The sequence below is a fragment of the Neofelis nebulosa genome, chromosome 11, assembly GCF_028018385.1.
Source record: "Neofelis nebulosa isolate mNeoNeb1 chromosome 11, mNeoNeb1.pri, whole genome shotgun sequence".
NCBI classification, from domain to species: Eukaryota; Metazoa; Chordata; class Mammalia; order Carnivora; family Felidae; genus Neofelis; species Neofelis nebulosa.
The window spans coordinates 79,477,271-79,504,552 of record NC_080792.1 but is presented as its reverse complement, the minus strand read 5'-3'; the positions used below and the strand labels follow the sequence as shown (position 1 = coordinate 79,504,552).

General features: G+C 40.8%; 1 protein-coding gene across 5 annotated transcripts in view; it reads left to right on the top strand.

Moving 5' to 3' along the window:
- Positions 1–12,001: 12,001 nt before the first annotated feature.
- Positions 12,002–27,282, top strand: part of BICDL1 (BICD family like cargo adaptor 1) — a 106,418-nt gene continuing 91,137 nt past the window's right edge. The window contains exons 1-2 of one of the 5 annotated variants that reach the window (XR_009250439.1): positions 12,002–12,571; positions 20,316–20,531. Coding sequence is in view for 4 of the 5 variants with exons in the window: in XM_058691119.1 (XP_058547102.1) it covers positions 12,143–12,571; positions 20,316–20,531 (645 nt within the window). In the remaining variant the exon portion in view is untranslated. The remainder of the gene's footprint in view (positions 12,572–20,315; positions 20,532–27,282) is intronic. The other 4 variants (XM_058691119.1, XM_058691121.1, XM_058691120.1 and 1 more) reach the window with 4 other exon arrangements.

Below are 27,282 nucleotides of genomic sequence, written 5' to 3'. Positions count from 1 at the left end.
TGAAGTACAGCTTTATTCGGATCACTTTCCAGTTTTAAAATCTCTAATTGTTGGAGCACCTGGGTGGCTCAGTTGGTTAAGCGTCCAACTCATGGCTCAGATCACGATCTCACAGTTGTGAGTTCCAGTCCTGTGTTGGGCTCTGTGCTGACAGCTCAGAGCCTGAAGCCTGCTTCCAATTCTGTGTTTCCCTCTTTCTCTCTGCCCCTCCCCGCGCGCGCGTGTGTGTGTGTGTGTGTGTGTGTGTGCGCGCGCGCGTGTGCTCTCTCTCTCTCTCTCAAAAATAAATAAACATTTTTTTAATAAATAAATTAGGGGCACCTAGGTGGCTCAGTCGGTTCAGCGTCAAACTCCAGCTTGGGTCATGATCTCGTGGTTCAGAGTTCGAGCCCCATGTGAGGCTCTGCACTGACACCTCAGAGCCTAGAGCCTGCTTTAGATTTGGTGTCTCCCTCTCTCTTACCCTCCCCTGCTTGTGTGCCTGTGCTCTCTCTCTCTCTTGCTCTCTCTCAAAAACAAATAAATAAACATTAAAAAAAATAAATACAATAAAATAAAACCTCTAATGGTTCCCTGTTGTCTTTGATTTAATGTTCAACGCTAGACAGATGGAAAGACCACCAGTTTACAAGCAACTCCTAACTCTGCCCTCGACTGCTTGCGAGATTTTGGGTAAGACCCTTACACTCTCAGAACCTCAGTTTCTTCATCTATAATATGTGGGTAAAAGTACCCATCCCTAAGTGTTGTTATAAGGTTTAAGGAAGATAATGGAAGCCAATCCTTTGGCTACCCATAGTAGGCACTCAATAAAGGCATCTTTCCTTCTTCCTCAAGTCAATGTCAACCTACCCTTATCTTCACAACTTATTCTTCCCCTATTTTGCTGTTCTCCTGGCCTCTGGGTCTTTGAAGAAGCTATTCCCTCTAGTTTGCCTTGGCTTCCATATTCGCCCATGGAATCTTCTATGTTCTTTAAGGGCCAATCTCACAAACTACTCCTTGATCAGTTTTGTCAAATATTGTCAGTGGCATGCCAAGGGGAGGTGAGAGAATGCTGTTATTAACACTGTACAATTGCCAGGTCATAGTGATAATAATAAAAAGCACACTGACTTTTCAGTTTTGCTTTTTTTTTTTTTTTTTTAAGTAGGCTCCACAACCTATGTGGGGCTTGAACTCACAACCCTGAGGTCAAGAGTCAGATGTTCTACTGACTGAGCCCCCCAGGTGCCGCAAACTGACTTTTAATTTTAAGCCACTGTTATCTAGCAATCTCTCCCTTCTCTGAATTCCAAAAACTATATAGCATAATTTTAAGGTGTTTCATATACTATTTACTATAACTCAATACTACTTACAGTTGACCCTTGAACAACACAGGGGTTGGAAGTGCCATCCCCCAGCATAGTCAAAAATCTGTGTATAGATTTTGACTCCCCCAAAACTTAACTACTATTTGTCTACTGTTGAGCAGAAGCCTTATATATAATATAAACAGTCAATTAACACATTTTTATATGTTATATGTATAATAGACTGTATCATTATAATAAAGTAAGCTAGAGAAGAAAAATGTTACTTAAAAAATCATAAGGAAGAGAAAATACATTTACAGTACTCTACCGTGTTTATCCAAAAAAAATCCACGTATAAGTGAGCCCACGCAACTCAAACTCATGTTGTTGACGCATCAACTGTATAAGTATAGTTATTTCTGCTCATGTTTTCTATCCTTTATTAAATTGCAAACTTTTTGAGTACAAGTATCATAGCAAATATGCCTCTGTTTCCCCTTTATAATAACCAAACACCACAGAACAATAGCTGTTCTGAATAAATGAAGAGCTTAATACAAACTCTACAAACTATGCCAATATGGAACAAATCCGGCATCCTGAAATCAAGATTCTTTTTTTTAAGTAGGCTCCAGGCCCAGCGTAGAGCCCAATGCAGGGCTTAAACTCACAACCCTGAGATCAAGACCTGAACTGAGATCAAGAGTCCGTTGCTTAACTGACTGAGCCACCCAGCGCCCCCAAGATTCTTTTTTAACATTTTATTGAGTGAGCACTGACTATGTACTATGCAATGTCTTAGTGCTTCATATGCATTATTCACTCATTATAAAAATGTATGAAGTCCCTACAATATGCTAGGCAGTGTGCTAAGAACCCATTAGTGAACAAAATTATTTACTTGCACAATGCCTGGTGGTCACAGAGGTTAACTAATTTGCCCAGGGTTATTAAGCTAGTAACTGGTGGAACCTCAACTTGAAACTGGGTCTTCCCCTAGAAATCATGTTCTTAACCACTATATACGTGTGTGTGTGTGTGTGTGTGTGTGTGTGTGTGTGTGTGTGTATTTCCTCTGGTGTAAGCTATAGGCAAGTCACAGATTGGCGAATGCTCAGTCTGACCACACTGTCTTACATAAGCAGTGATGAAATCCTCCTCGAGGATAGGGGTCATGTTTTCATAAATCCCAAAGGTCTCAGATTTTAATACCAAATCTATAGCAGCTCCTGATGGTTATTCAGTAAATGCTTTCTGGCCAACTGCCTTGGTACCTATACAATCCATTGAATTTTTTTATAATATGGGAATTAAAAAATTAATTCACCCATAAAAAATATTTAACCACCAATAAAAACTTATTTCTCCCAATCACTGTCAATTATCAATTAAATTATATTAGCTGACGCATTATTCCAGGTATCTTCTGAAAACACATATTTCACATATTTCACACTTACACATATACTACACAAAATAGCTACATTCTGTAGGACATACAATGAAATCTTGGCCCTTCAGAAAATGACAATTTCTCTGGTAACAGGAAGATACCATGAGGCCTACGAAGGCTTTTTACTAAAAGCAGAAGGACAGTGGTAGCAATGATAACACAAACCATGAAAAATAGATTAATAAGTTATTTTACCTACCCACCAGCAGAAGTTTTCAGTTGGCCTGACAATGATGATATACTATTTCTACGGTCAGTTTCCTCTAAATAGACCAAGAAAAATAAAGGGAAAAATGGGGGAAATTCACTTAAGAAACAACGTTAGTATGAGCAGTATCAATAGGTAAAAATAACTTGTCTGCCAACAGATTAAACCAGAATGTGATGCAGAAAGAACAAGACATAACAAATGTTTGGCAAATTCTTGAAATGAAATAAAAGTAAGAAATGTCTAAAAATAACTTCAGATGAATGATATATATGCAGCAAAACACATCAGCAGTATGTTTAGGGCTAAGATCACTGAAAAGAAGCAGGAAAATGTAAACATCAAGGAAATTAAATCACACGTCTTTCTAGGTGTGGGCTTTGGACAAACCAAAAATAGCCAACTTTTGAACATCATTTTCTTTTTTTTTTTTTAAGCTTATTTATTTTGAGAGAGAAAGAGAGAGAGAGAGCAAGCAGGGGAGGGGAAGAGAGAGAGAGAGAGAGAGAGAGAGAGAGAGAGAGAGAATCCCAAGCTGTCTCCCCACTGTCAGTGTGAAGCCTCCCATGAACCGTGAGATCGTGAGCCGAAATCAAGAGGGGGATGCTCAACCGACTGAGCGACCCAGGCACCCCTGAGCATCATTTTCTGATGAGTTTGGGAAATGAAGACATTATTAGAAGACGGAGGGGAGACTAGGGAGCAAGTCAGTCCCAAACAGTAGAGGTTTTGCTGTTGTTGTTGTTGTTTATTTATTTGTTTGTCTAAGTGGTATGGCTCTATGATGGGCTGGTTTCCCCATGGGAATTCCTAAAGGCAGCCCAAAACACCCTTGGGCTCACATCATAGCCTCTCTTGTGCATAGCCCATTTACATCTTCTTCAGGCAATAACGTGGTCAAATTTAGAAGCCTGTTGTTTGAGATCAGCTTCTCATCCTCAGTACTATGACAATTTAGGGACAGATAACTCCTGCCGTGGGGCTGTCCCTATGCATTGTAGAGTGTTTAGCGGCATATCTGGCCTCTACCCACTAGATGCCAGTAGGAACCCCCATTCCCAGCTGTGACAACCAAAAATATCTCTAGATCCAAAATCTATAAAGAACTTATCAAACTCAACACCCAAAAAACAAATAATCCAGTGAAGAAATGGGCAAAAGACATGAATAGACACTTCTCCAAAGAAGATCTCCAGATGGCCAACCAACACGTGAAAAAAATGCTCAACATCACTCATCACCAGGGAAATACAAATCAAAACAACAATGAGATAGCACCTCACACCTGTCAGAGTGGCTAACATTAACAACTCAGGCAACAACAGATGTTGGCAAGGATGCGGAGAAAGAGGATCTCTTTTGCATTGTTGGTGGGAATGCAAGCTGGTGCAGCCACTCTGGAAAACAGTATGGAGATTCCTCAAAAAACTAAAAATAGAACTACCTTACGACCCAGCAATTGCACTACTAGGTATTTATCCAAGTATTTATTTATGTGTCAGAAGGGACACATGCACCCCAATGTTTATAGCAGCACTACCAACAATAGCCAAAGTATGGAAGGAGTTCAAATGTCCATCGATGGATGAATAAAGAAGATGTGGTGTACACACACACACACACACACACATTGGAGTATTACTGGGCAATCAAAAAGAATGAAATCTTGCCATTTGCAACTACGTGGATGGAACTGAAGGGTATTATGCTAAGTGAAATTAGTCAGTCAGAGAAAGACAAATATCATATGACTTCACCTATAGGAGGACTTTAAGAGATAAAACAGATGAACATAAGGGAAGGGAAACAAAAGGGGGACAAAACATAAGAGACTCATAAATATGGGGAACAAACAGAAGGTTACTGGAGGGGGTGTGGGAGGGGGGATGGGCTAAATGGGTAAGGGCCACTAAGGAATCTACTCCTGAAATCATTGTTGCACTATATGCTACATAATTTGGATGTAAATTTTAGAAAATAAACTTAAAAAATAAATAAATATCTCTAGATATTGTCTGATGTCCCTAGAATGGGCAAAATCACCCCCAGTTGAGAACCCCTGGTTTAGAGAATGAGTAGATGACCATCCAGCCCAACTTCGTACCATATAGATGAGGGAACCAGAGCCCAAGCACACTGAACACCTTGCTCAAATGTACACAGCTGGTTAATGGCAGATCTCAGCCAGGACCTCCAGATTATCACTTTCAATACCTCCACTATACCCCAACTTTAATCATTTGCATGCCACTGTGATTTCACCATACCCGTTGCCACCTATATTATAATTTCCTAAATTTGAGTTGGCTTGTTTTTTAACTTAACACATTTATTTTAAAAGGAAATAGGCATGTGAGGGGAAAAAAAACCAAACATTAAAGTTAAGAAAGATCATGGTGTCAGAGGGAAAGATCTGTGCTGTTATTTTACACATTTGTTTCTTTATCAAGCACCCACATTGTGCCTACCCTGTGTCTGGCGCCATTTTAAGTGCTTTCTTTTTGTCTTAATAACAACCTTATTAGGTAAGTATGATTATCCTTATTTTATAAATGAGGATGCTGATCTAGGTCCCAGATCACCCAACTCATAAGTGGCAGAAGTGGTATTCCAGTCCAGGAAGTCTAGCTCAGAATTCCATGTTCTTAATCAGTAAGAGGAAAAGTTGGAAACATCTGATGAGAAAGGAGAGATGGGTTTGGGACTGAAAACAACAGTAGCCAGGAAATAATGGGGAGAGGTACAAAGACAGAGGACCCAAGGAGCTAGACAAACCCTTGGGAGAGGGGAACTTGCACCTGGAAAAGTGGGCAGGAATGGTGGTGGGAAGGGGCAAAAGCTGTGGGGAGAGGGCATCAGAGCAGGGGCAAGATGAGACTTCAAATAAGTAGAGTAGCAGGCACTGAGAGAAACAAGCTGTTTGGCAGGGTGGGAAAATGGGGAGGCTGGAAGTGGAAATTCAGGCAGAATGTTAATCTGGAGAAAAGGTGAAAGGAAGGGTGGGCTGGGGATCCAGGTCCAGGAGAGGACCCTGGGAGGAGTAAGAGGAAAGATGTGAGGAGGCTGTCAAGGTGAGAACCTAGAGATGGGAGGGATGGCTGGGGTCTAGGTGGGGCTTGGAAGGGGTCCCAGCAGGGCAAGCTGAGGCACCGTAGTGGGGAGCAGAGAAAGCACACTCCCACACCAGGCAAAGCCGACACTGGTAAACGCCAGCCACTGAAGTTAATGTTTTACCCTTAAAAATCAAGTTGAGAATCACTAGGGGTGTACACACCACATTTTGCAAAATGTTGAACCGATTCATCTCCAAAAAATATAAAAAGCTTTTGGGTAACATTTGAGGAATTTTTGAGACTTTTATGTTCCCACGACTAGTTCATAAATAAAATATACAACTTAAAAAGCGCACACACTCTTGTAATTGCTGAATGAAAATACCAAGCACAGAACTGCTTTATCACATGTTTTGCCAGTTCTTCATGCTTCTTCAACACTTGACTTTTCAAAAACAAATTTTCTGGAAAATGTTTTGTCTTTTACACTTTCCAGTTTTTGCTGGATCAAGACGTTAATAAAAATAAACAACTTGGGGGAATTTTGGTGAGTGTTGGCATATTTGTAAATATCAGGATCTCTAAAGAAAGAGAGTTTCATGGTTTGCCCTTAGTTTCCTTAGGGCAGCGCAAGAGCCCTGCATGGAATGGCTCTTATGCAGAAATCCATTTATGGGAAGTTAAGATGGGTCGTACCCAAGTTCAACCAGAATATTGAGGTACCAAAAGCAACGCTGATGCAAATATATTTAAGGGAATATATAAATGATAAAAATGTAAAGTGAGGCATAGTAACTAAGGGGAAGCACTTTAGGGTCAGACAGGTCTAAACCACTAGCATCACAGTGTCATGTAGTAGTATTTATTGGTGTTAAATACTAGCATTATGAAGTTAGTGTGAGGATGAAATCAGATGTCATATAAAGGATGTAAGGAATGTAATGCTAAATATATTTGGGATACTTATCTAGTATGAAGCAGAATAAACTAAATAATAAGCTTCTTAGAAGCCTGAGGGTTTTCATAACTTTGCTTTGAGGAGTTTTGATTCCTGGCACTAATTTCCATGTAGGCAGGTGCTTGTTCATTCTTCTAGGTCAAGGCTGACCTAAGGGATTTTGAATAGCTCTAAATCAACAGCTCTCAGAGTGTGATTCACTAACTCCAGAAAGTCCCAAAGACCCTTTCAGGGCATCTGTGTAATAAATTTTCATATTTTTATGATTTCAAAATTTCCTGTTTTCATAATAATTGCAATGATAGTATGTCTAACTTTGTTGATAATAGCAAAACTAATTTCTTAATAATACTAATTATCTAATAACTATTTTTATTTCTCATTATGACATTGGCTCTGCTGGTGCAAAAGCATCGGTGGGGAACACTATTGATACCTTAGCATGAATCAACACAGTGGTACCAAAGTTTACTGTTATCAGGGTGCCTGGCTGGCTCAGTTGGTAGAGCATGCAACTCTTGATCTCAGGGTCATGAGTTCAAGCCCTACATTGGGCATGAAGCCTAGTTAAAAAAAAAAAAGTTTACTGTTATTCTTCACTACCACGTGCTCACAGGAAAACAAAAACACAAACAAACAAAAAAACACACACCTAGTTTCACTTAGGAACGTTCCTGATGAAGCAGTACTTTTATTAAATCCTGACCCTTGAGTATAAACTCTTTTTAGTATATGTGCTACCAAAGTAAGCGCGTACACATTTTTTAAAATATTCCATGTCATGAAATGGGAAGTACCCATAAAGCACTCTGCTGCATACCTAAGTACAATGGTTGTCTTGAGATAAAGCACTTGTACTACCAGTTGAGTTATGAGCTGAACTAGCCATATTTGTCGTGAAACACGTTTTTCACTTAAATGGATGACTGACAAACTGTGGTATTCAGGTGTGCGTATCTGGCAGATGTTTTCTCAAAAATTCATGAAGCAAGTCTGTTACTTTAAGGAAAATAATTGATAATACTGTTAGCAATGATGAGATTGGAACTTTTAAGTGGAAATTAGAATTTTGAAAACCTCATATCCACCTCTGTGAGCTTGGTAGTCTGCTGATGCTTAAAGACTTTTCTGATGAGATCAGTGATTATATTAATGACTGTGATTTTTAAAATATAGTATAATGACATATTACAATATTTGGAAGATCTGTATAACTCAGTGAACCAATATTTTCCAAATGACCAATATATGCTATTATAGAATCAATCATACATGGTATAAGATACATTCAAAATGAAAGATAGATCAATGCATTTCCTTGATATGGTTTTAGATTCCACATTGCAACTAACCTTTAAGAAGCTATTACTTGTTGGGGCGCCTGGGTGGCTTGGTCAGTTAAACCTCTGACTTCGGCTCAGGTCATGATCTCACAGCTCCAGCATCAAGCTCTGTTCTGACAGACAGATTCTGTGTCTCCTTCTCTCTCTGTCCCTCCCTGGCTTGTGATCTATCTCTCTCTTTCAAAAATAAATAATAAACATTAAAAAATAAAGAAAAAGAAAATTATAATTATTGACATACATTAAAAAAATAAGCTATCACTTGTCGAGTTTTGGTGTAATATTAAAGAAAAATATCCCAGTGATCTATAAGAGCTATTAAAGTATTCCTTCTTTTCCCAACTATATCTTTGTGGAACCAGATTTTCTTCACATATTTCAATCTAAACAAAATGTCACTACATTGAAAGGAGAAGCAGACATAAAAGTCCAGCTTTCTATTATTAAGTCAAACATTAAAGATATTAGTAAAAAAGAGAAATAATGCCATTCTTCTCATTTTTTAAATTTGGGAATATGTATCTATTTTTCATAAAATACATTATATTAACATGTAACAAATTTATTCTACGTATTTTTAAATTTTTGAAAAACTTTTATTTTAGAGAGAGAGAGAGAACATGAGCAGGAGAGAAGGGCAGAGGGAGAGAGAGAGAATCTTAAGCAGACTTCCTGCTCCACATAGAGCTCTACACAGGGCTCAATCCCACAGACCTAGGATCATGATCTGAGCCAAAATCAAGAGTCGGATGCTCAACCAACTAAGCCACCCAAACACCTAAGTATTTTTTAATGAATTAATATTTTTAAATTTTCTCATTTTAATTTTTACTATGTAAGTAAATATATATCAAAACCTATATAAAGCTTTTTGAGATCTTCAATAATTTTTAAGAGTGTAAAGAGGTCGTGAGACCAAAAACTGTAGGAACCACTATTCTAAATAGTTCTCCAAACTTGAGCTGGTCTCCTTTGACTGTTTATTGAAAGACAGTGCTTAGGACAAAACTACAATAGAAAATCATCACCTTCTAGTTCATTTAGAACATTGTTTAGGAGAATCTTCAGGAGCTAGAGTTAGTTATAATTTGTCCCCACAGTAACAGGTAAGTCTAATAGAGTAGGGCCATTGAGTTCAAGAAAGGCAAGTCAGAGACCTTTCAGGAAAGATAGGCTGCCAACTCTGCATCAAGGAAAAATAAAGAGTTGACCTCACTTCCCTTTTTTTGTACATCTATATGCCTACATGCTATTATCAACAATGTAGATATTAAAGTTATATGCTTCATTAAAAGCATTCAAAAGATTTTCCCCCCTCTGAAACTCCTTTTGATTAGGAATCCTGTTTGCTCTTGATATGTGTGTCTCTATAAATAAATTAGGGAGAAACTTGTCCTTTTGTAATAAAAAAGATAAAAGAGTTGCAGTTGGGTCTCACCAGGGGGCCCACAATTTCTGCTCAAGAGGGCATAATAAAAAGTGTTACAACTGGGGTGCCTGGGCGGCTCAGTGGGCTGAGCATCCGACTCTTGATTTCAGTTCAAGTCATGATGTCATGGTTGGTGGGGTCGATGACATGCATCGGGTCTGCACTGGCAGTGGGGAGCCTGCTTGGGATTCTCCCTCTGCCTTTCTCGCAAAATAAATAAATAAACTTAAAAAAAAATGTATTAGAAGAGTCCACTGCTGCTGGACTGGTACCATGATCAACTTCCTAAATTTAGCTCTAAGATCAATGTGGGAATCCCTCAGTTGTCTGCCTCCTTTTCAATCAACAAGCAAAGCCAGACCTGAGGTTCAGTCTGAGATTAGAAAGTCATGTATATACCTGAATATTGATGAGCTCTGAAGTTAATAAATAAAAACCAGGAGAATCCATTTGACCCATTTCAGCCTCTTGGTGTCCTGAAATTTCTGTCTCACTGTGATGAAAAGAATCGAGGTATGATCTAACTCAAAAGAGGGTTTTTATTCAAGAGTAAAGGAAATAAATAGGGACCTAGTCTAGCTTCAGATGGGTTTTTTTTCTGAAAATAGACAAGAGCATCACCAGTGAGGTCAAAGCAAGAACTGCTTGGAGTCTCCCAGTAGGCTCTTCAATTATTGTTTTGATCATTGCAGGAAGCTTCCTGTTACCATTTTCTATATCCACCCAGGCCATCTTGGTCAAAAACTACTATTTATCTTCCTCGAGACTTCTCATGCGTGAGGAAAGTAAAGAATAATGATCTACGTGAACCCTGGAGTCAGCCTGCCAGGATGTGATCTATTGTAATGATCTAGGCAGAGAACACCTCTCGAGGTCTCAATTTCCTCCCCGTAAAATGGAAAGAGTGACAGCACTTTATAAGGTTCTTGTTAGGACTAATCTAAGATAATGCATACACAGCATTTAGCACAAGACGCGGAACATACTAAGTACCTAATAAACAAAAGTCATTATCACGGCGATTCTTTGCTTCATATTCCCATCTGTGAGTTTTTTTCCCCGTTATTTCTCAACATAACTCTTTCTTTCGGGTCTGTTGATCTCGGAGGCCTCTGGTCCTTCATATCCCTGAGTCATCATCATTAAAATGCCGGATTTCTGAAGTCATTCCTCCCCCTCCTGCTCGCTAGGGCTCCCTCTCCTGACTGCTTAGCTTTGGTGAGGGCCCAGACCTAAATTCCGTGACCACGAGTCTCTGTCGGGACTCGGCCTTGGAAGAACATCCCCAGTCCTCTTGGAGACCACCTGAGGTTCGACAAAACTGATCCCCACCAGACTCTGAGAAACGCTCCAGCCCAAGAGTGGCGCGAGCCCGGAGGCGGGGCCTCGCTCGGAGGTGAGAACGAGGCCAGGGGCGGGGCTGTGCTCCGAGGTGAGCGCGAGGCCACACCCCGAGGTGAGCGTGCTGGGGGCGGGGCCACATCCGATGTGGGCGCGAGGCCGGGGGCGTGGCCGCGCGGGGCGCCGCCCGAACCATTAGGGATGCGCCAGCTGCCTCCCCAGGCGGCGCGCGCAGCCGCCCCCGGGCTTGAGGCAGCGCAGGGGTTAAGGTCGCCGGCGCCACCTGGGCGCCGCTGAGGAGACCCGCGAGCCGGCGAATCCCGCGCGGGCGCGGCGAACAGGTGCCCGCGCGCGTCAGGCGCCGGCAAGGGGCGGGGAGAGGGGGCGCGGCCGGAAGCCCGGGGCGGGGTGCGGCCGGCCCGGTGAGCGGGAGGAGCCGAGGGAGGCAGGAAGGAGTTCGCCCGGCTGCGCCGCGCGCGATGTGGAGCCGCCGCCTCGGCGCCTGCAGCAGCCGCCGCCGCCGCCGCTGCTGCTGCTGGGGCTGCCGCCGAGCCGAGGGACATGGAGCGCGGCTGCAGAGAGCGGCCGCCGGCAGCAGCAGCAGCGAGCGTCGCAGCGACAGCGGAGCGCAGCCCGCCCGGTGAGGCGCTGCCCGGCCGGCGGCGGCAGCGGCAGCAGCAGCAGCAGCAACAGGGCGGCTGAAAACTCGGCGGCGGCTTTCCTCGCAACCTCCCCTCTCGCTTCGCCGCCCCCCGGTCTTCCCTTCCTCAGCCTTTCCCTTTGCCACCCCCTCCTCCCTAGCGCGAGCCGAGCAGCTGAGCCCCGGGGGCGGCGGCGGCGGCGGCGGCGGCGGCGGCGGGGGGGGGGGGCGCGTGCCGCCGGCGCGGGGGAGGGGCGGGCCGGCGCGCGCCGCGCCCAGGGCTCGCGGGGACCCGAGGGGCGCGTGCCGCGGCGCGGGGCGAGGCGCGGGGCGCTGGGCGGCGCGGCGGGGCCCCTCCCCCCTGCAGCCTGGCGCGCGCCGGCCGGGCCGCACCGCTGCGGGCTCCGCGCGCGCGGGCCATGTCCGCCTTCTGCCTGGGCTTGGCCGGCCGCGCTTCAGCACCCGCGGAGCCGGACAGCGCCTGCTGCATGGAGCTGCCCGCAGCGGCCGCGGACGCAGTCGGGAGTCCAGCCGCCGCCGCCCTCATCTCCTTCTCCGGGGGCCCCGGGGAGCTGGAACTGGCGTTAGAGGAGGAGCTGGCGCTGCTGGCGGCCGGGGAACGGCCGTCCGACCCCGGGGAGCATTCTCAGGCCGAGGCTGGGCCTCCGGCCGAGGGGTCCGGACTGCAGCCGCCGCCCGCCCAGGATCCCGAACTGCTGTCGGTGATCCGGCAGAAAGAGAAGGATCTGGTGTTGGCGGCCCGGCTGGGCAAGGCGCTGCTCGAGAGGAACCAGGACATGAGCCGGCAGTACGAGCAGATGCACAAGGAGCTGACAGACAAGCTGGAGGTGAGGACGTCCCTCGTGGGATGGGTGGGAAGCAGGGAGAGCCCTTTCGGCCTTGGGCAGCTTCAGCTTCGGGAGCCACTCACCCTACTCCTTCCTTACTCACCCTGCCTTAACAGAAAACCACCTGGAGGGAGGGGTCGGGTGGAGGGTTTCGAATTATCAGACCAGGGCAACATTGAATCCACCTGACTTCAGCAAATGGGTCCACGCACCGCCCCAGCCCCGCTGTGGGCCATTCTATATATGTACTGTACACAGCGTCTAAAATAGAGCTTACAGTATGACTAATTTATACAGCGCTGAGGTGATGTCTGCACACAGAGAAATGAGAAAGTCGGGAAGCATTTAAAATATGCTCCAGGTTTTCAGAGTAGTTAATCTCTAATCAGGGTGTTAGCCTTAAAGCCTTCCAGTTTTGGCGTTAAGGCCTCCAGATGCCCTTGTCTTAACTTCCCGGCAGCTCAGAGTTGTGGGAAACAAGTGCCCCTCAAGGAGCTTTATATAGCCTTCAAATACTCAGGGATTAGGAAATGTGGTTCCATTGCAGAAATCAGGCAAGCCTGGGCTCGGCATGTGACTGTTGGTAGTGGATTTAATTTGGGCTTCGGCATTTATGTGTATTTTGTATTTAAACAGTACGCTTTTTTTTTTTTTTTTTTTGGTCTTCTGGGCCTCATTCATGCTATTCGGTGGCCAAATGCAACCCATGAGAACCATGTTACTTTATTATAAATACTTCTTAAAGTGTGTAAGATTTCTGCCAGTTTTCTGTATCAAAGTCTTTTGGAGCTATGCCTGTTTGTTTTCTTGCCCTTTACTGGGAAAGGGCCTTTAAAGTGGTTATGGAATGCCAGCCCTTGTAAAAATTAGAGAGCTTTTTTTAAAAAAGGGGGTGGGGCATCTGTGGCATTGGAGACTAGCTTGTTTTTTTTCTGCCTGTGCATTTACTGTTGTTACCCAGTTTGGTTGCAACCAGTTCTTTTCTTAGTTACAAGAGAATAGTACAGTCCTGAATAAGGTCTGAAATTGACCCTAGTCTGCTTTCGTATCACTGCTGCTGGTTGAACAGTCAGAATATAAGTCCAGAAACTTTTCTATAATAAGATTTAAGTATGTGTTTGTAGTCTAGCGATGTATCAAAAGTAAATCAGGGAGAAAAAAGGAAACCGGTTGAGTGCCCTGTAGTTTAGTTGGCCTGTTAACTGGGTCTGCCAGTCGATGAACTCCTGAGATACCTCTCTGAAAAGTGGTTTGTGAAACCTATAGGTAGACTGCCAAAAAGCACCCAGTGAATTGTTTAGTTTTCACTGGAAGTAGAGGTCTAGAAATAAAAGGGTGGTTTTTTTTTAATGGGATTTAGTTACATGACTCTATATAGAAGTACTACTGCAGAGATTTATTCTTGTGATTTGAAATTCCTTCAGTGAGGGACTTATTGAAGAAACATTGTTATCAGTCAGTTTGATTAGTGATGGATTTCTGAGTAATCCTGAGTGTGCAGTTACACACACCCTGGCTTCCATGTGGAGCCCTTACACATTTCTTCACAAAGGAAAAAGATTTAAAAATTCTATAACAAGAAGGGTTCTATTGTGAAAGAATAAATTACCTTTGACTTTTTGCTATTGACCAAACAGATGGTAATAAAATATTTTAAAGCTCTTAAATTAGTTTTTAAAATCATCATTCCTCTACAGGTCACCATATTGAACTCTAGTGTATATTTTAATTTCTGGGGGCTAGTTGCACAACAGTGTGAATGTACTTAACACTAAGCTGTACACTTAAAAATGGTTGAGGTGGTAAATTTTATGTTCTATATACTTACATTTTTAAATTTTGTTTAAAAAGCCAAATATAGGGGCTCCTGGGTGGCTCAGGTTGTGATCTCGCGGTCTGTGAGTTCGAGCCCCGCGTCAGGCTCTGTGCTGACAGCTCAGAGCTGGAGCCTGCTTCGGAGTCTGTGTCTCCCTCTCTCTCTCTCTCTCTCTGCCCCTTTCCTGCTCATGCTCTGTCTCTCTCTGTCTCAAAAATAAATACACGTTAAAAAAATAAAAATAAAAAGCCAAATATATTGATTGTTACTGAACATGAGTATTAGAGGGTTCAGTTATACTATTTTTTTCAAGGTATATTTCAAGGAAGATTATCATGAACAATTTTTAGTATTTTTTAAAAAAGCACATTTAAAAAGATCCCATAAAGATATTGTCATTAGTTCCTTGTTAATTCTTTTAATTCTTATTAATATGAGAGAGACAAACCTAATAGAGGGCGATTCATTTGATACCTGCAAGTAAATTTTCCTTTCAGCATAAATTTTTTAAAATATTTTTTTTAAGTTTATTTTGAGAGAGAGAGAAAGAGCACAAATGGAGGAGAGGCAGAGAGAGAGGGTGAGAGAGAATCTCAAGCAGGCTCTGAGCTCTCAGCACAGAGCCTATCGTGGGGCTCAAACTCACAAACCATGAGATCATGACCTGAGCCAAGATCAGAAGTCAGATGCTCAATGACTGAGCCACCCTGATGCCCCACCTCTATATTCTTTAAGCAGCCTAGATTTTAGAATGTCTGCTTAGGGACAAAATACTTTATAAAGTTTAACACTGCCATGCTATATTTTCAATTAAATTAAATACTTAAGGGTAGAAAACTAGCCTTTTAAAAGCATTTGTAATTTTCCACACACTGTCAGTGGAGCAAACACATTTTCTCACAGGTTGGTTTGAAAGATTAACACTTGAGGGGACTCTGAGAGAATGTTGGTTTCACTGTTAAATAGTGAGACTGGTCTTGTTTTAATCTCCTTTGTTCCCTTATTACTTCAAAACTGGCACCTTTCTAACCTCAGGACCAATAAGCCATTGTTAAGATTTTTTTCTACCTATTTGTTAATACTGAATACCTTTCCAGTTCTGTGTGCCAAACCTAAGATTTTGTTTTGTCATTTAAAATATAAAGTACTTGATCTCATACTGCTCTCTTATTAAAGGCACACTCTTTAAAGTCTTTAATGGCTTAAAGATTAACATAGAATTTTTTTGGCTATATATCTCTTAGGGTTAAAATGAAGATTCAATTTAACTTAAAATACTGGAAGATTGTGGTCATTTTTTTCCACTCTTAAATTGACTATATTGTATTTTATTCATTCACTGAATTATATTTTCATATACTTAAAGTTCTAAAGTTATTTTTTTAAGATTTTATTTTTTAAAGATCTTTTTTAAAAATTTATTTATTTTGAGAGAGAGACAGCATGAGTGGGGGAGAGGGAGAGAGAGAATCCCAAGCAGGCTCTGCACCATCAGCACAGAGCCCAATTCGGGGCTTGAACTCACAAACTGTGAGACATGACCTGAGCTGAAACCAAGAGTCAGACACTTAACGGGCTGAGCCACCCAGGTGCCCCAAGATTTTTCAAAGTAATCTGTACATCCAACATGGGGCCCAGATTCACAACCCTGAGCCCAAGAGTCACATGCTCCACTAACTGAGCCAGCCAGGCGCCCGTAAAGTTACTTTCTAAAATTTATTTTTTCTGCACCTACAGTGAGCCCTTTTGCTTTTATATCTTATATCCAGCCAGGTCCTTAGTTTTTTTTTTTCTGGAACGTGAACTAAGACAGTAACTCAGATTTATATACTTTTTTCTTCAGTATTTTATTTATTTAGTTTCTAAAAATACTGTTTTTAACATGCAAGATCCCCTTTTTTCCTATTCCAGCTGAGAGTGGATTATCTCTTACTGCATGCAGAGGTAGTCTTTTACCTCAACTACATTTTCCTTTTCCTTCTGCAGGTCAATTCTTAGGATTCTAGTACAATTTTTTTTTTTTTTAAGGGCAAAACAAATAAAATGAAAGTGATCACCTAATGAGAGTCACAAGTGGATTTGGGGTAGGCAAATCTAGAGCTCCTTATTTGCATACAGTGTTTGGTCCACTTAAAAAGATAGTACTTTTTCTTTGTATTTTTCAAGAATCATATCCTGGACTTATGACAGTGGTGTTGCTTTTTTAGCTCTTGGCGGAAATCCATTTTCAGTAACAACCAATTTTAGATTGGTTAATGGTGTTAACTTTTTATTTTTTCAGAGTTTTAAATACCTTTTTTTTTTTTTTTTTTTTAAGAATGGTTTCAGATGGGGCGCCTGGGTGGCTCAGTCGGTCAAGCGTCCGACTTCAGCTCAGGTAATGATCTCACGGTTCATGAGTTCGAGCCCCGAGTCAGCCTCTGTGCTGATGGCTCAGAGCCTGGAGCCTGCTTCGCATTCTGTGTCTGCCTCTCCCCCAATCACACTCTGTCTGCCTGTCTGTCTGTCTGTCTGTCTCTCCCTCAAAAATAAACAGAAAAAAATCTTAAAAATGGTTTCAGATTTACAGAAAAAATGGAAAGATGGTACAGAACATTTGCATATGTTCTGCACTCAATTTCCTGTTATTAACATCTTACATTATCATGGTATACTTGCCGTGATTAAAAATCCATTACTGATACACTGTTAACTACACTCCTTAGTTTATTCAGATTTCCTTAGCCTTTATGTACTGTGTTTTTCTGTTCCAAGATTACAACCTGGATACATTACATTCAGTTTTCCTATCTTCTTAGTCTCCTCTTTGCTGTGGTACTTTTTTTTATGTTTGTTTTTTTATTTATTTTGAGAGAGAGTGAGAGAGCGTGTGCTCGAGCTCGAGGGAGAGAAGAATCCTACTCAGGCTCCATACTTTCAAGCCCAGAGCCCGATGCGGGCTCGATCTCACGAACCATGAGATTATGACCTGAGCTCAAATCAAGAGTCGGATGCTTAACTGCACCACCCAGGTGCCCATGCTGTGGCACTTTTTTAGACTTAACTTGTTTATGATGACCTTAACAGTTTTGATGGTAACTTTTCTTCTTTTGTTTATTGAGGTATAATTGACATTATTAGTTTCAGGTGTAGATATTAACTTTAACACAGGAATAACACATAATATCTAAAATGGCATATAACTTAACGTATAATCCCTGACCTCCATACTTCCTAATATGCTGCCTAGAGTTTACTGGTTAATTTAACACTTAATGAAAATACAATTCTAGGAAACCTTTCTTTTCTCTTGTTAGACAAAAGGCTAAATTCTTTCTGTTCATTAATAGGAAAGTCTTGACTGCTTTTTTTCAGTGTTGGGAAACCTGAATTAGGAAGTTTGTCACATGACCAGAAAAATATAAGGTCAGAATAAACTAATCAGCACCACCTGTCGCAACCCCTCCCCCAACTCCAAGTGGATTGGATTGTTTTAGTTGCTTAGTTGGGCTGTTCACTAACAGCTGTTTGCTGAATATTTTTAAGTCTCTCTGTTCTTTTAGAACACAAGCCTAATTTATCTGGCCTCTCAGTAACACTGTGATTACTGAGTTCTTGCTGTTGCCTTCTGCTCAATCTTTTTCATTTTGGAAAAACTGAATAAAACCAAGTATCACAATTTTAGGATGGCAATTAGCATTTGTTTCTGCATTTCATCTTTTTGAAGTCCCTACAGTGACTAAAACATTCTCATTTTTGGAGTTTAGCAATATGAGGAAAGCACAGAGCAGAAAGTTCTCAGGCTGATGAGTAGAAGTCCCTCCCTTATTCTTCCTTTCCTTGCATGCTCCAAGCCGAGGTTCTATAAAGTCTAACTATAATGTGACTTCTTCAACAAATATACTAGAGTGACTATATCCGAGTGAGTTGTTTCCCAGAGTGATCGACCTGGAGGACCATACATTTATTTCAGTAAAAACTGCCTTTGCTAATGTGATCAGAATTTTCATTTTGGATTGCTGATTTTATCTTTTGGCACGTTATTTTGACTGCTGTGTCATGGTAAATTTACATCTTTTAGGGATAAATTTGACTTTCAGAAGTGTTAACAAGTCAGCAAAAAAGGGAATAAGATGTCAGGGTGAAATGGGGTAATCTCTTTTTTAGACACATCTTAAATGTGAAGTAATGTGACTGATTTTCATTTTCTTGTGCAACTATACACTGGCCCTTAACACTCTCCAAAAGAATTACTCCAAAAAATATTCACAAAGTGAGAACTTGGATAGAATAAGAGTGTAGAAGAGATGACCAAGTACTCTGAAGAAGATTCATATGCTCATCGTAGCTTGTAGAAACATTCTCAGTGCTTGATATCAACCTTCAGTGCATCAGAATTTCCTGTAGAGCCAAGATAGATAGATGAGTAGACAGATGCATGCCTAGGCTTCATCCCATTCTTAACTAATCACAGTCTTTGGGATTGAGGTCCAGGTGGGCATATTTTCAACAATTATATCAGAGCTTTTCTGAGAGCCGTCCCCTTCCCCCCAAATTGACCATTGCTTTAACTTCTATTTAATGTACTCCTTGGGGTGTAGACTTTGCTATTTCATACATAATATGATTTTTAAGTAGAACATACTTGCCTCTGTTAAGAGACATGCGTCTTATCTCACAGAAACAAAGAGGGGTGCCTGGCTGGCTCAGGTGGAAGGGCATGCGACTCTCAATCCAGGGTCGTGAGTTCAAGTCCTACATGGGATATAGAGATTACTTAAATAAATAAAACTTAAAAAAAAAAAACCCAAAAAACAAAAGGGTATTCTTATTTCCTTCAAAAGAATCCTTTTTTATTGAGCTGCTGCTTCAAGCCATCTGTACTTTGCATACCATTTGTTACACACAATTTATTTTTTTTTAAGTTTATTTATTTTGGGGGAGAGAGAGAGAGAGAGAGAGAGCACGAGAGAGAGAGGGAAAGAGAATCCCAGGCAGGGTTTGTGCTGTGACTGTGGAGCCTGATTGGGGCTCAAACTCATGAACCATGAGATGATGAACTGAGTGGAAATCAAGAGTCAGATGCTTAACCGACTGAGCCACCCAGGCACCCCACAACTTACTACTTTTATCAGTCTCTCCCACTAGAATGAAAGCTCCATAAAGGCAAGGACCATGTCTGTTTTACTTTGCACTATGTCTGCAGCATAGTGGCTGACCCATCGCAGGTACTCCTCAAGAATAAATGAGTGGATCAGAAATAAATGTGCAAAGCTGATAAGCCATGATTTAAAGTAGACCTGAAGCTGAACTTGCTTGATATCCAAATATAATTCTATATATCACAACAAGTATTTATTGAATTGTGATTTGGAGTGCTAAACAGAGTCAGATGACTTAAACACAAATCCCAGCTCTGCCATTTACTAGTTTGACCTTGAGCTTGTTACTTGACCTCTTATTGTAGGTTACCTCATTTGTAAGAAAAGATGGCTAATCTGAAGGATCCCTGGAGTTCCTTCCGTCCCTGAAAATTCTTTGATTCTAAGTGTCTGGTATTATGCCAGGCATGATAGTTGATTCCAAAAGAAACCTTCTTAAGGACTTGTGTTAAGTTGTTTAAATGTATAGTTTACTAGTTAATTAGATGACTAGGGCTGAATTTCAAGTGAATTCCTGAGTCTATAGTCCTATCCATAGTCCCATGCCCAACGACAAGAATAAACACAGTAATATTAAGTGTTTTTAATAAGAACAGCATGCTAACTCCTTCCTACTCTGTAAGAAGGGAGTGTTTTTGTAGCTGTGAAATAGACAACTTTTCCCATGTGGCAGAGTGTTTTGTTGTGCTGACTGGGAAGAAGAAAAGTTAGGAGAGTGTGAAAAGAGAAAAAAAGCAAAGGCTGTAAATTTTTAACAGTTTTTAAATCCTCTTCGCTTCTCACCCAGCACTTAGAACAAGAGAAACACGAACTAAGAAGACGATTTGAGAACCGAGAAGGGGAATGGGAAGGGCGCGTGTCAGAGCTGGAGAGTGATGTGAAACAACTTCAGGATGAGTTGGAGAGGCAGCAGGTTCATCTACGGGAAGCAGATCGAGAAAAAACACGGGCTGTCCAGGAATTATCAGAACAGAACCAGAGGTTATTGGATCAACTCAGCAGGGTAAGCCACAAGTTAAGAATTTATGGTATAAAATACTGAAAGTTGAAACCAAAGCTGCTGTACGATGTTGTTCATACATATGGTAAGAGTAAGTTTTGTTGCCATTGGTGTTGATATCAACAAGTTGAATAATTTTCACCTATGGGAACGTCAGCTGTGTGAACTAGGAGTCAGGAACCAAAACCCTTACCTCTCATTAATCAGCCAAGAGACTTTGACAATCACTTAACTTGGGAGATTTTTCGTTTTTAAAATGAAAAGAGTTGTGCCTAATGATTTCTGACGTTTGGTATAGCTCTAAAAGTCTGTGATTCCTTTACCTAGAAAAAGTCTGTCATGGATGAAATTATGTTAATGAATTTGGTTCAGATATTAAATGGTGCCATCTTTAAACTGAAAAGCTTGGGGAAAATTAGAGCAAATGATTTTCAACGATGAAATGTGAATGTACATTTCTTCATATTATTTGAATAGGAGAGGAGAAGTATATGTGTATCTGTATTTAAAATTTGTTCTTTTATATCCTAGTAAGTAAAAAATTCTCATGCCTTTATAGAATGGTGTTATGGAAGTATTAATTAACCAGGGTCAAGACTGAAATCATTGCAAAGAGGGAGTTTGAGGGCTGAATAGGTCCAAATCTAATTTATATACAGAACATACCTTTTTAACAAATGCAGAAATGTTATTAATGCCCTGGTCTCTAAATCCACCTACTTTTAAAAATTAAGAGTGGGATTTACTATGGTACTTCTGTCCTTCTTATGTGTTGAAAATAAAACTATTAACTCTTTAGTTATCAGAAGAAGAAAGAACTTCTAGTCTGATCTCATTGTGTAGGTCATGCTTTGATCTTTGGAAAAGGCTTAGCTAGAGCAGTACATGGAAAATTCTTGGCATTTCTACTAATTCGATGGGTAACACCGTATGAAGTCATTTAGTTTGTCATAGTTGGTTCCCATGGATACTCTGAGACGGGTCAAAACCTTCATGCCTCACTAGGAAATGTGAGGTAAATGCCACAACTAGGGAAAGATACAAGAAGGAGAGGCAGAGGAGAGAATGGAAGTAGGGAGGAAGGAGAGGGAGACAGGAAGGTAGAAAGAAGGGGAAAGAGAGATACCTAATAACTTGGAAAGTAGCTAGTTGCAGGAAATATTGACACGCGTGAAAGGTGAGAATCCACATGACAGGCAGAACTAAAGGTCTTGCCTTCCCATCTAGGGGATTAAATCACTATTTGATTGACTGGAAAGAAAGAGTTGGACAGTTCTTCAAGAAGTCACTTCAAGGCCAGTTTAGTAACAGCATTTCTGACTGTTCTAAAACCTTTTGCAACAACTGAGAAGGGAATCTCTATCCTTGTAAGATTTTTAAGATTTTGAGTGTTCATTATTCATGAAAGATTAAGTTAACTGGACAGGCCTAGCCAGATTTATTTATTTATTCAACATTTATTTAATACTTATTTTGAGTGACTTCATGAAATCGAGCCCTGCATCAGGCTCTGTGCTGACAGTGACGAGCTTGCTTGGTATTCTCTCTCTCCCTCTCTCTCTCTGTTCCCTGCCCCCTGCCAAAACATAAAATAAATAAACATTAATACTTATTCTGAGCAAGTGTTTCTTATGGAAACCTATGAAAGGAATACAGCAAACCGAAACAATTAAAGGGGAAATTATCTCTTGGGAGTAAGTTCATGTTATAAAATAACATGAGCAGAAACGACTCAATTCTGCTTTCTGATCTGGTGAAAGATAGGTGGCCAAGAGAGATGAAGGAAGAAAGCAAATATTAAATACCATGTAGCAAAAGAGCAGTGACCTTGGAATTTAGATGCATGTTGAATCTTGACCCTGCTTCTCATTGACTGGTTCACCTTGTTTTTGCCTCGCTTTTCTAATCTTTAAAATGGGGATAAAAATCTATACCTTATGCAAGTACTTTTGAAATGAAAATGAGGTAATGTGCCCGTGTTATGCTGCAGTATATGAAGGTAAGGATTTCAGTGTTAATGGTTGTTTTAATAAAGCAGCATATTTATAGTTGGGGTTCCTTTGCCTAGTTTCTCTGTAGAAAATCCTGATAAGCTGTTCCCAAAAGGATATAGGGGGATAACATTTCCACTAGATCTAGATTCTTGTTATCCTCTCTGGCCTTGAATGTAGGCCCTTGGTGAGTTGTGTGGCTTTTTTTCCCTTTCTGTTTTTAAGCAGGACAAGCCCCTGGGGTTTTCCATCAATAGCCATTTTAGATTGTATTTTATTATCATTTTATTAACTGGGTATTCAGGAACCAAAGGAGTTGAGTGCTTTGAAGTGAATTAAGATTCTCATGGGACAAGATAACAACCAGCAGAGGTAGTAGAAGGCCTCGCTTTTCTTGTGATGTCTATAACATGTCTTTATAAGCATGAAATGTATAATATTTAAAACTTAGTACAATACTTCTGTGATACTTTTGTCTGAAGTATTTTTTTAAGTTTATTTATTTATTTATTTAGTAATTTCTACACTCAGCATGGGGCTCGAACTCACAACCCCCAAACCAGGAGCTGCATGTTCTGACTGAGTCAGCCAGGCACCTCTGAAATATTTTTAAGTATATTTCTTTTGCTGCCACAGACTCCAAGGTTGTTATATATTTTTTTAAATTATTTATTTATTTTTTAAGTTTGTTTATTTATTTTGACAGAATTCGAACAGGGGAGGGGCTGAGAGAGAGGGAGAGAGAGAGAATCGCAAGCAGCCTTTGTAACTGTCAGTACAGAGTCTGACCCAGGGCTTGAACTCATAAGCTATGAGATCATGACCTGAGTTGAAATCGAGAGTTGGACGCTTAACCAATTAAGCCACCCAGGTGTCCTTTTCTTTCTTTTTTTTTTTTTAAGTAACCGCTCTATTGAGATTAATTCATATACCATAACATTTACTTTTTAAAGGTATAAAAATTCACTGAGTTTTAGTATATTCACAGGGTTGTGGAACTCTGAACAGTATCTCTCTTTTTTTAATGTTTATTTTTGAGAGAAAGAGCATGAGCAGGGAGGGGCAGAGAAAGGGAGACACACAGGAACAGAAGCAGGCTCCAGGCTCTGAGCTGTCAGCACAGAGCCCAGTGTGGGGCTTGAACCCATGAACTGCAAGAACATGACCTAAGCCAAAGTCAGGCACTTAACCGACTGAGCCACCTAGGGAACTTTGTTACCACTATCTAATTATAGAATATTTCACACCCCCCCCCCCAACCCAAAAAGAAATCCTATACCCATTAGTAGTCACTTTCCATTCCTCCTAACCCTCCCTATCCCATGCCCTGACCCCTGGTAACCATTAACCTACTTTCTGTTTCTGTGGATTTGCCTATTCTGGACATTTCATATAAATGAAATCATACATGTATGATTCTTTGTGACTGACATCTTTCCCTTAGTGATGTTTCAAGGTTCATCTACATTGTAGCATATATCAATAATACTTTATTTTTATGGCTGAAGAATATTCCATTGTATGGATATAATATTTTGTTTGTTCATTAGTTGATGGACATTTGGGTTGTTTCCACTTTTTGGCTGTTATGAATAAGTTTACCATAAACATTCATGTACAAGTTTTTATGTGACCAAGGTTCTTTTCGGCTCTATAATAGGATGCTGTGAGCATATATGTCCCATGAGCTTCTGGGTCCTCATTATCATGAAAGAAGGAATAAGTATTGTTCTAATTTTATAGCTGGGAAAACTTGAGGGACAGAAAGGCACATGACTTGTTTAAGCCTTTTCTAATTCAAGACTTGTTAGGGTTCCTGTGCTTTACTTTCAGATTTCTAAGTCAGTAATTAAGGTCACAGGTTTTAACTTTTTTTTTTTTTTTTTTTTTTTTATTTATTTTTGGGACAGAGAGACAGAGCATGAACGGGGGAGGGGCAGAGAGAGAAAGAGACACAGAATCGGAAACAGGCTCCAGGCTCCGAGCCATCAGCCCAGAGCCCGACGCGGGGCTCGAACTCACGGACCGCGAGATCGTGACCTGGCTGAAGTCGGACGCTTAACCGACTGCGCCACCCAGGCGCCCCAAGGTCACAGGTTTTAGAGTCAGACAGCCCTGTGGCCAAAGACCAACTCTGCTATTTATGAGTTGGGGAAACATGTGAAAGTTTTCTCACTTTTTTAAACCTTAGTTTCCTTCTTTATAAAATGGAAACAATTATATTATCATATTACCTGATACTGTTAGGAGGAGCAAATGAGATAATATACGTAATCTCTAACCATGGTGTTTAACATATTGTAAGTGCTCAATAAATGGTAGCATGGTTTATAATTATGTCTTCTTCATGTAGATGGTGTTTCTGTATCTAGTCAAACTTTGATTCTCTAACCTGAGAGAAGAAGAATCTGAAGTGTCCCCAGCATATATTAGTGTTTGAAAATGTTGTGTCTTGCAGTTAAATTTCTATTCAAAAATATTTGAGTAAAAGTGATCTTTCTAGGAATTGAGTCAGATTTGTTCTATGGCATCTTGTATCCCCTAGATACTGCTTCAGATACCCTGGGGATACCTTTATTCCAGTTTATTTGTTCATTTGGACAAAATGCCCTCTAAATTCTCTTCTAGCTTCTAAAATTCTGTGAGACTCATTTTTGTGAAACTCAGGCTGACCTATTTGGAGAAAGTGTAATTCACTTTCTGAGTTAGAAAGTGACACCATGTGGGAATGCAGGCTGGTGCAGCCACTCTGGAAAACAGTATGGAGGTTCCTCAAAAAATTAAAAATAGAACTACCCTATGACCCAGCAGTTGCACTACTAGGTATTTATCTAACAGATACAGGTGTGCTGTTTCGAAGAGACACATGCACCCCCATGTTTATAGCAGCACTATCAACAATAGCCAAAGAATGGAAAGAGCCCAAATGTCCATCGATGGATGAATGGATAAAGAAGATGTGGTGTGTATATATATATATATATATATATATATATATATATATATATATATATATATACACACACAATGGAGTATGCCTTGGCAATCATAAAGAATGAAATCTTGCCATTTGCAACTACATGGATGGAACTGGAGGGTATTATGCTAAATGAAATTAGAGAAAGACAAAAATCACATGACTTCACTCATATGAGGACATTAAGAGACAAAACAGATGAACATAAGGGAAGGGAAACAAAAAGGATATAAAAATAGGGAGTGAACAAAACAGAAGAGACTCATAAATATGGAAAATAAACTGAGGGTTACTGGAGGCGTTGTGGGAGGGGGGATGGGCTAAATGGGTAAGGGGCACTAAGGAATCTCCTGAAATCATTGTTGGGCACTATATGCTAACTAATTTGGATGTAAATTTAAAAACATAAAAAGAAAACAAGTTAATAAAAAAAAAAAAAGGAAAGTAACACTATGATGGCATTGACAGTGGGGTTTAATAGGATATGTTAGACATTTATCATCCTACCTCAAAAGTGGAAAGATGGGGTGCCTGGGTAGCTCAGTCGGTTAAGTGTCTAACTCTTGATCTCAGCTCAGGTCTTAATCTCAGGGTCGTGAGTTCAAGCTCTGCAGGTGTGGAGTCCACTTAAAAAAAAAAAAAATGGAGGGATGCCTGGGTGTCTCAGTTGGTTGAGCGTCCAACTTCAGCTCAGGTCATGATCTTGCAGTTTGTGAGTTTGAGCCTTGCACCTGGCTCTCTGCTCTCTCTGCTCATCAGCACAGAACCCGCTTTGGATACTCTGTCCCCACACCCGCCCTCCCCCTACTCCTCACCCCTCTCAAAAATAAACTTTTTTTTTTTTTTTTTAAGTGGAAAGAATACAGTGGGCCTTGCTTTCGGAAAAAGGAGAGGTGAAACACGGGCCATACTACATAAAACTTAGAGGTTTTGGGGGGCATCTTGGTGGCTTGGTTGGTTAAGTGTCCAACTTCACATCAGGTTGTGATCTCACGGTTTGTGAGTTTGAGCCCTTCATCAGGCTCTGTGCTGACAGCTCAGAGCCTAGAACCTGCTTTGGATTCTGGGTCTCCCTCTCTCTCTGCCCCACCACTGCTTGCACTCTGTCTCTCAAAAATGAATAAATGTTAAAAAAAAACAAAACAACTTAGAGGCTTTTTGAGAATCCTTTTTTTTTTTTAAGTTTATTTACTTATTTTGAGAGAGAGCAGGCAGGGAAGGGGCAGAGAGAGGGAGAGACAGAAAGACAGAATCCCAAGCAGGCTCTGTGCTGTCAGCATGGAGCCTGACATGAGGCTCAAACTCACCAACAGTGTAATCATGACCTGAGCCAAAAGCAAGAGTCAGATGCTTAACCAACTGAGCCATCCAGGTGCCCTGAGAATCCTGATAAATACATAATACAGTACTTTTCACTGGCATTACAGCAGAATCCTCCAGAACCCCCAAATGATTTTTCTCCCCAACAGTAGTAGTGAAGATAATAGAGTTCTAATTAGTGTTAGAGTCCTGAAGTGATCATTCACTAATTTAACCTGCTACAGCTTATACCATATTTTAGGTGCTGTAGAAACTTCTTATAGTTTGCATGTACAGCAGCAAGCCAAAACAGTGATTTGAACAGTGTAGAAATAGTCTTATTCACAATAATAATAATGTCAGTAATAATAAGCTTCTCATTTAGCCTTTTCAGCCTTCAGAAGTTGACATATTTTCTTCTTTTTATTAAAACTTTTTAAATGTTTTTATTTATTTTTGAGAGAGAGAGAGAGAGAGAGAGAGCGAG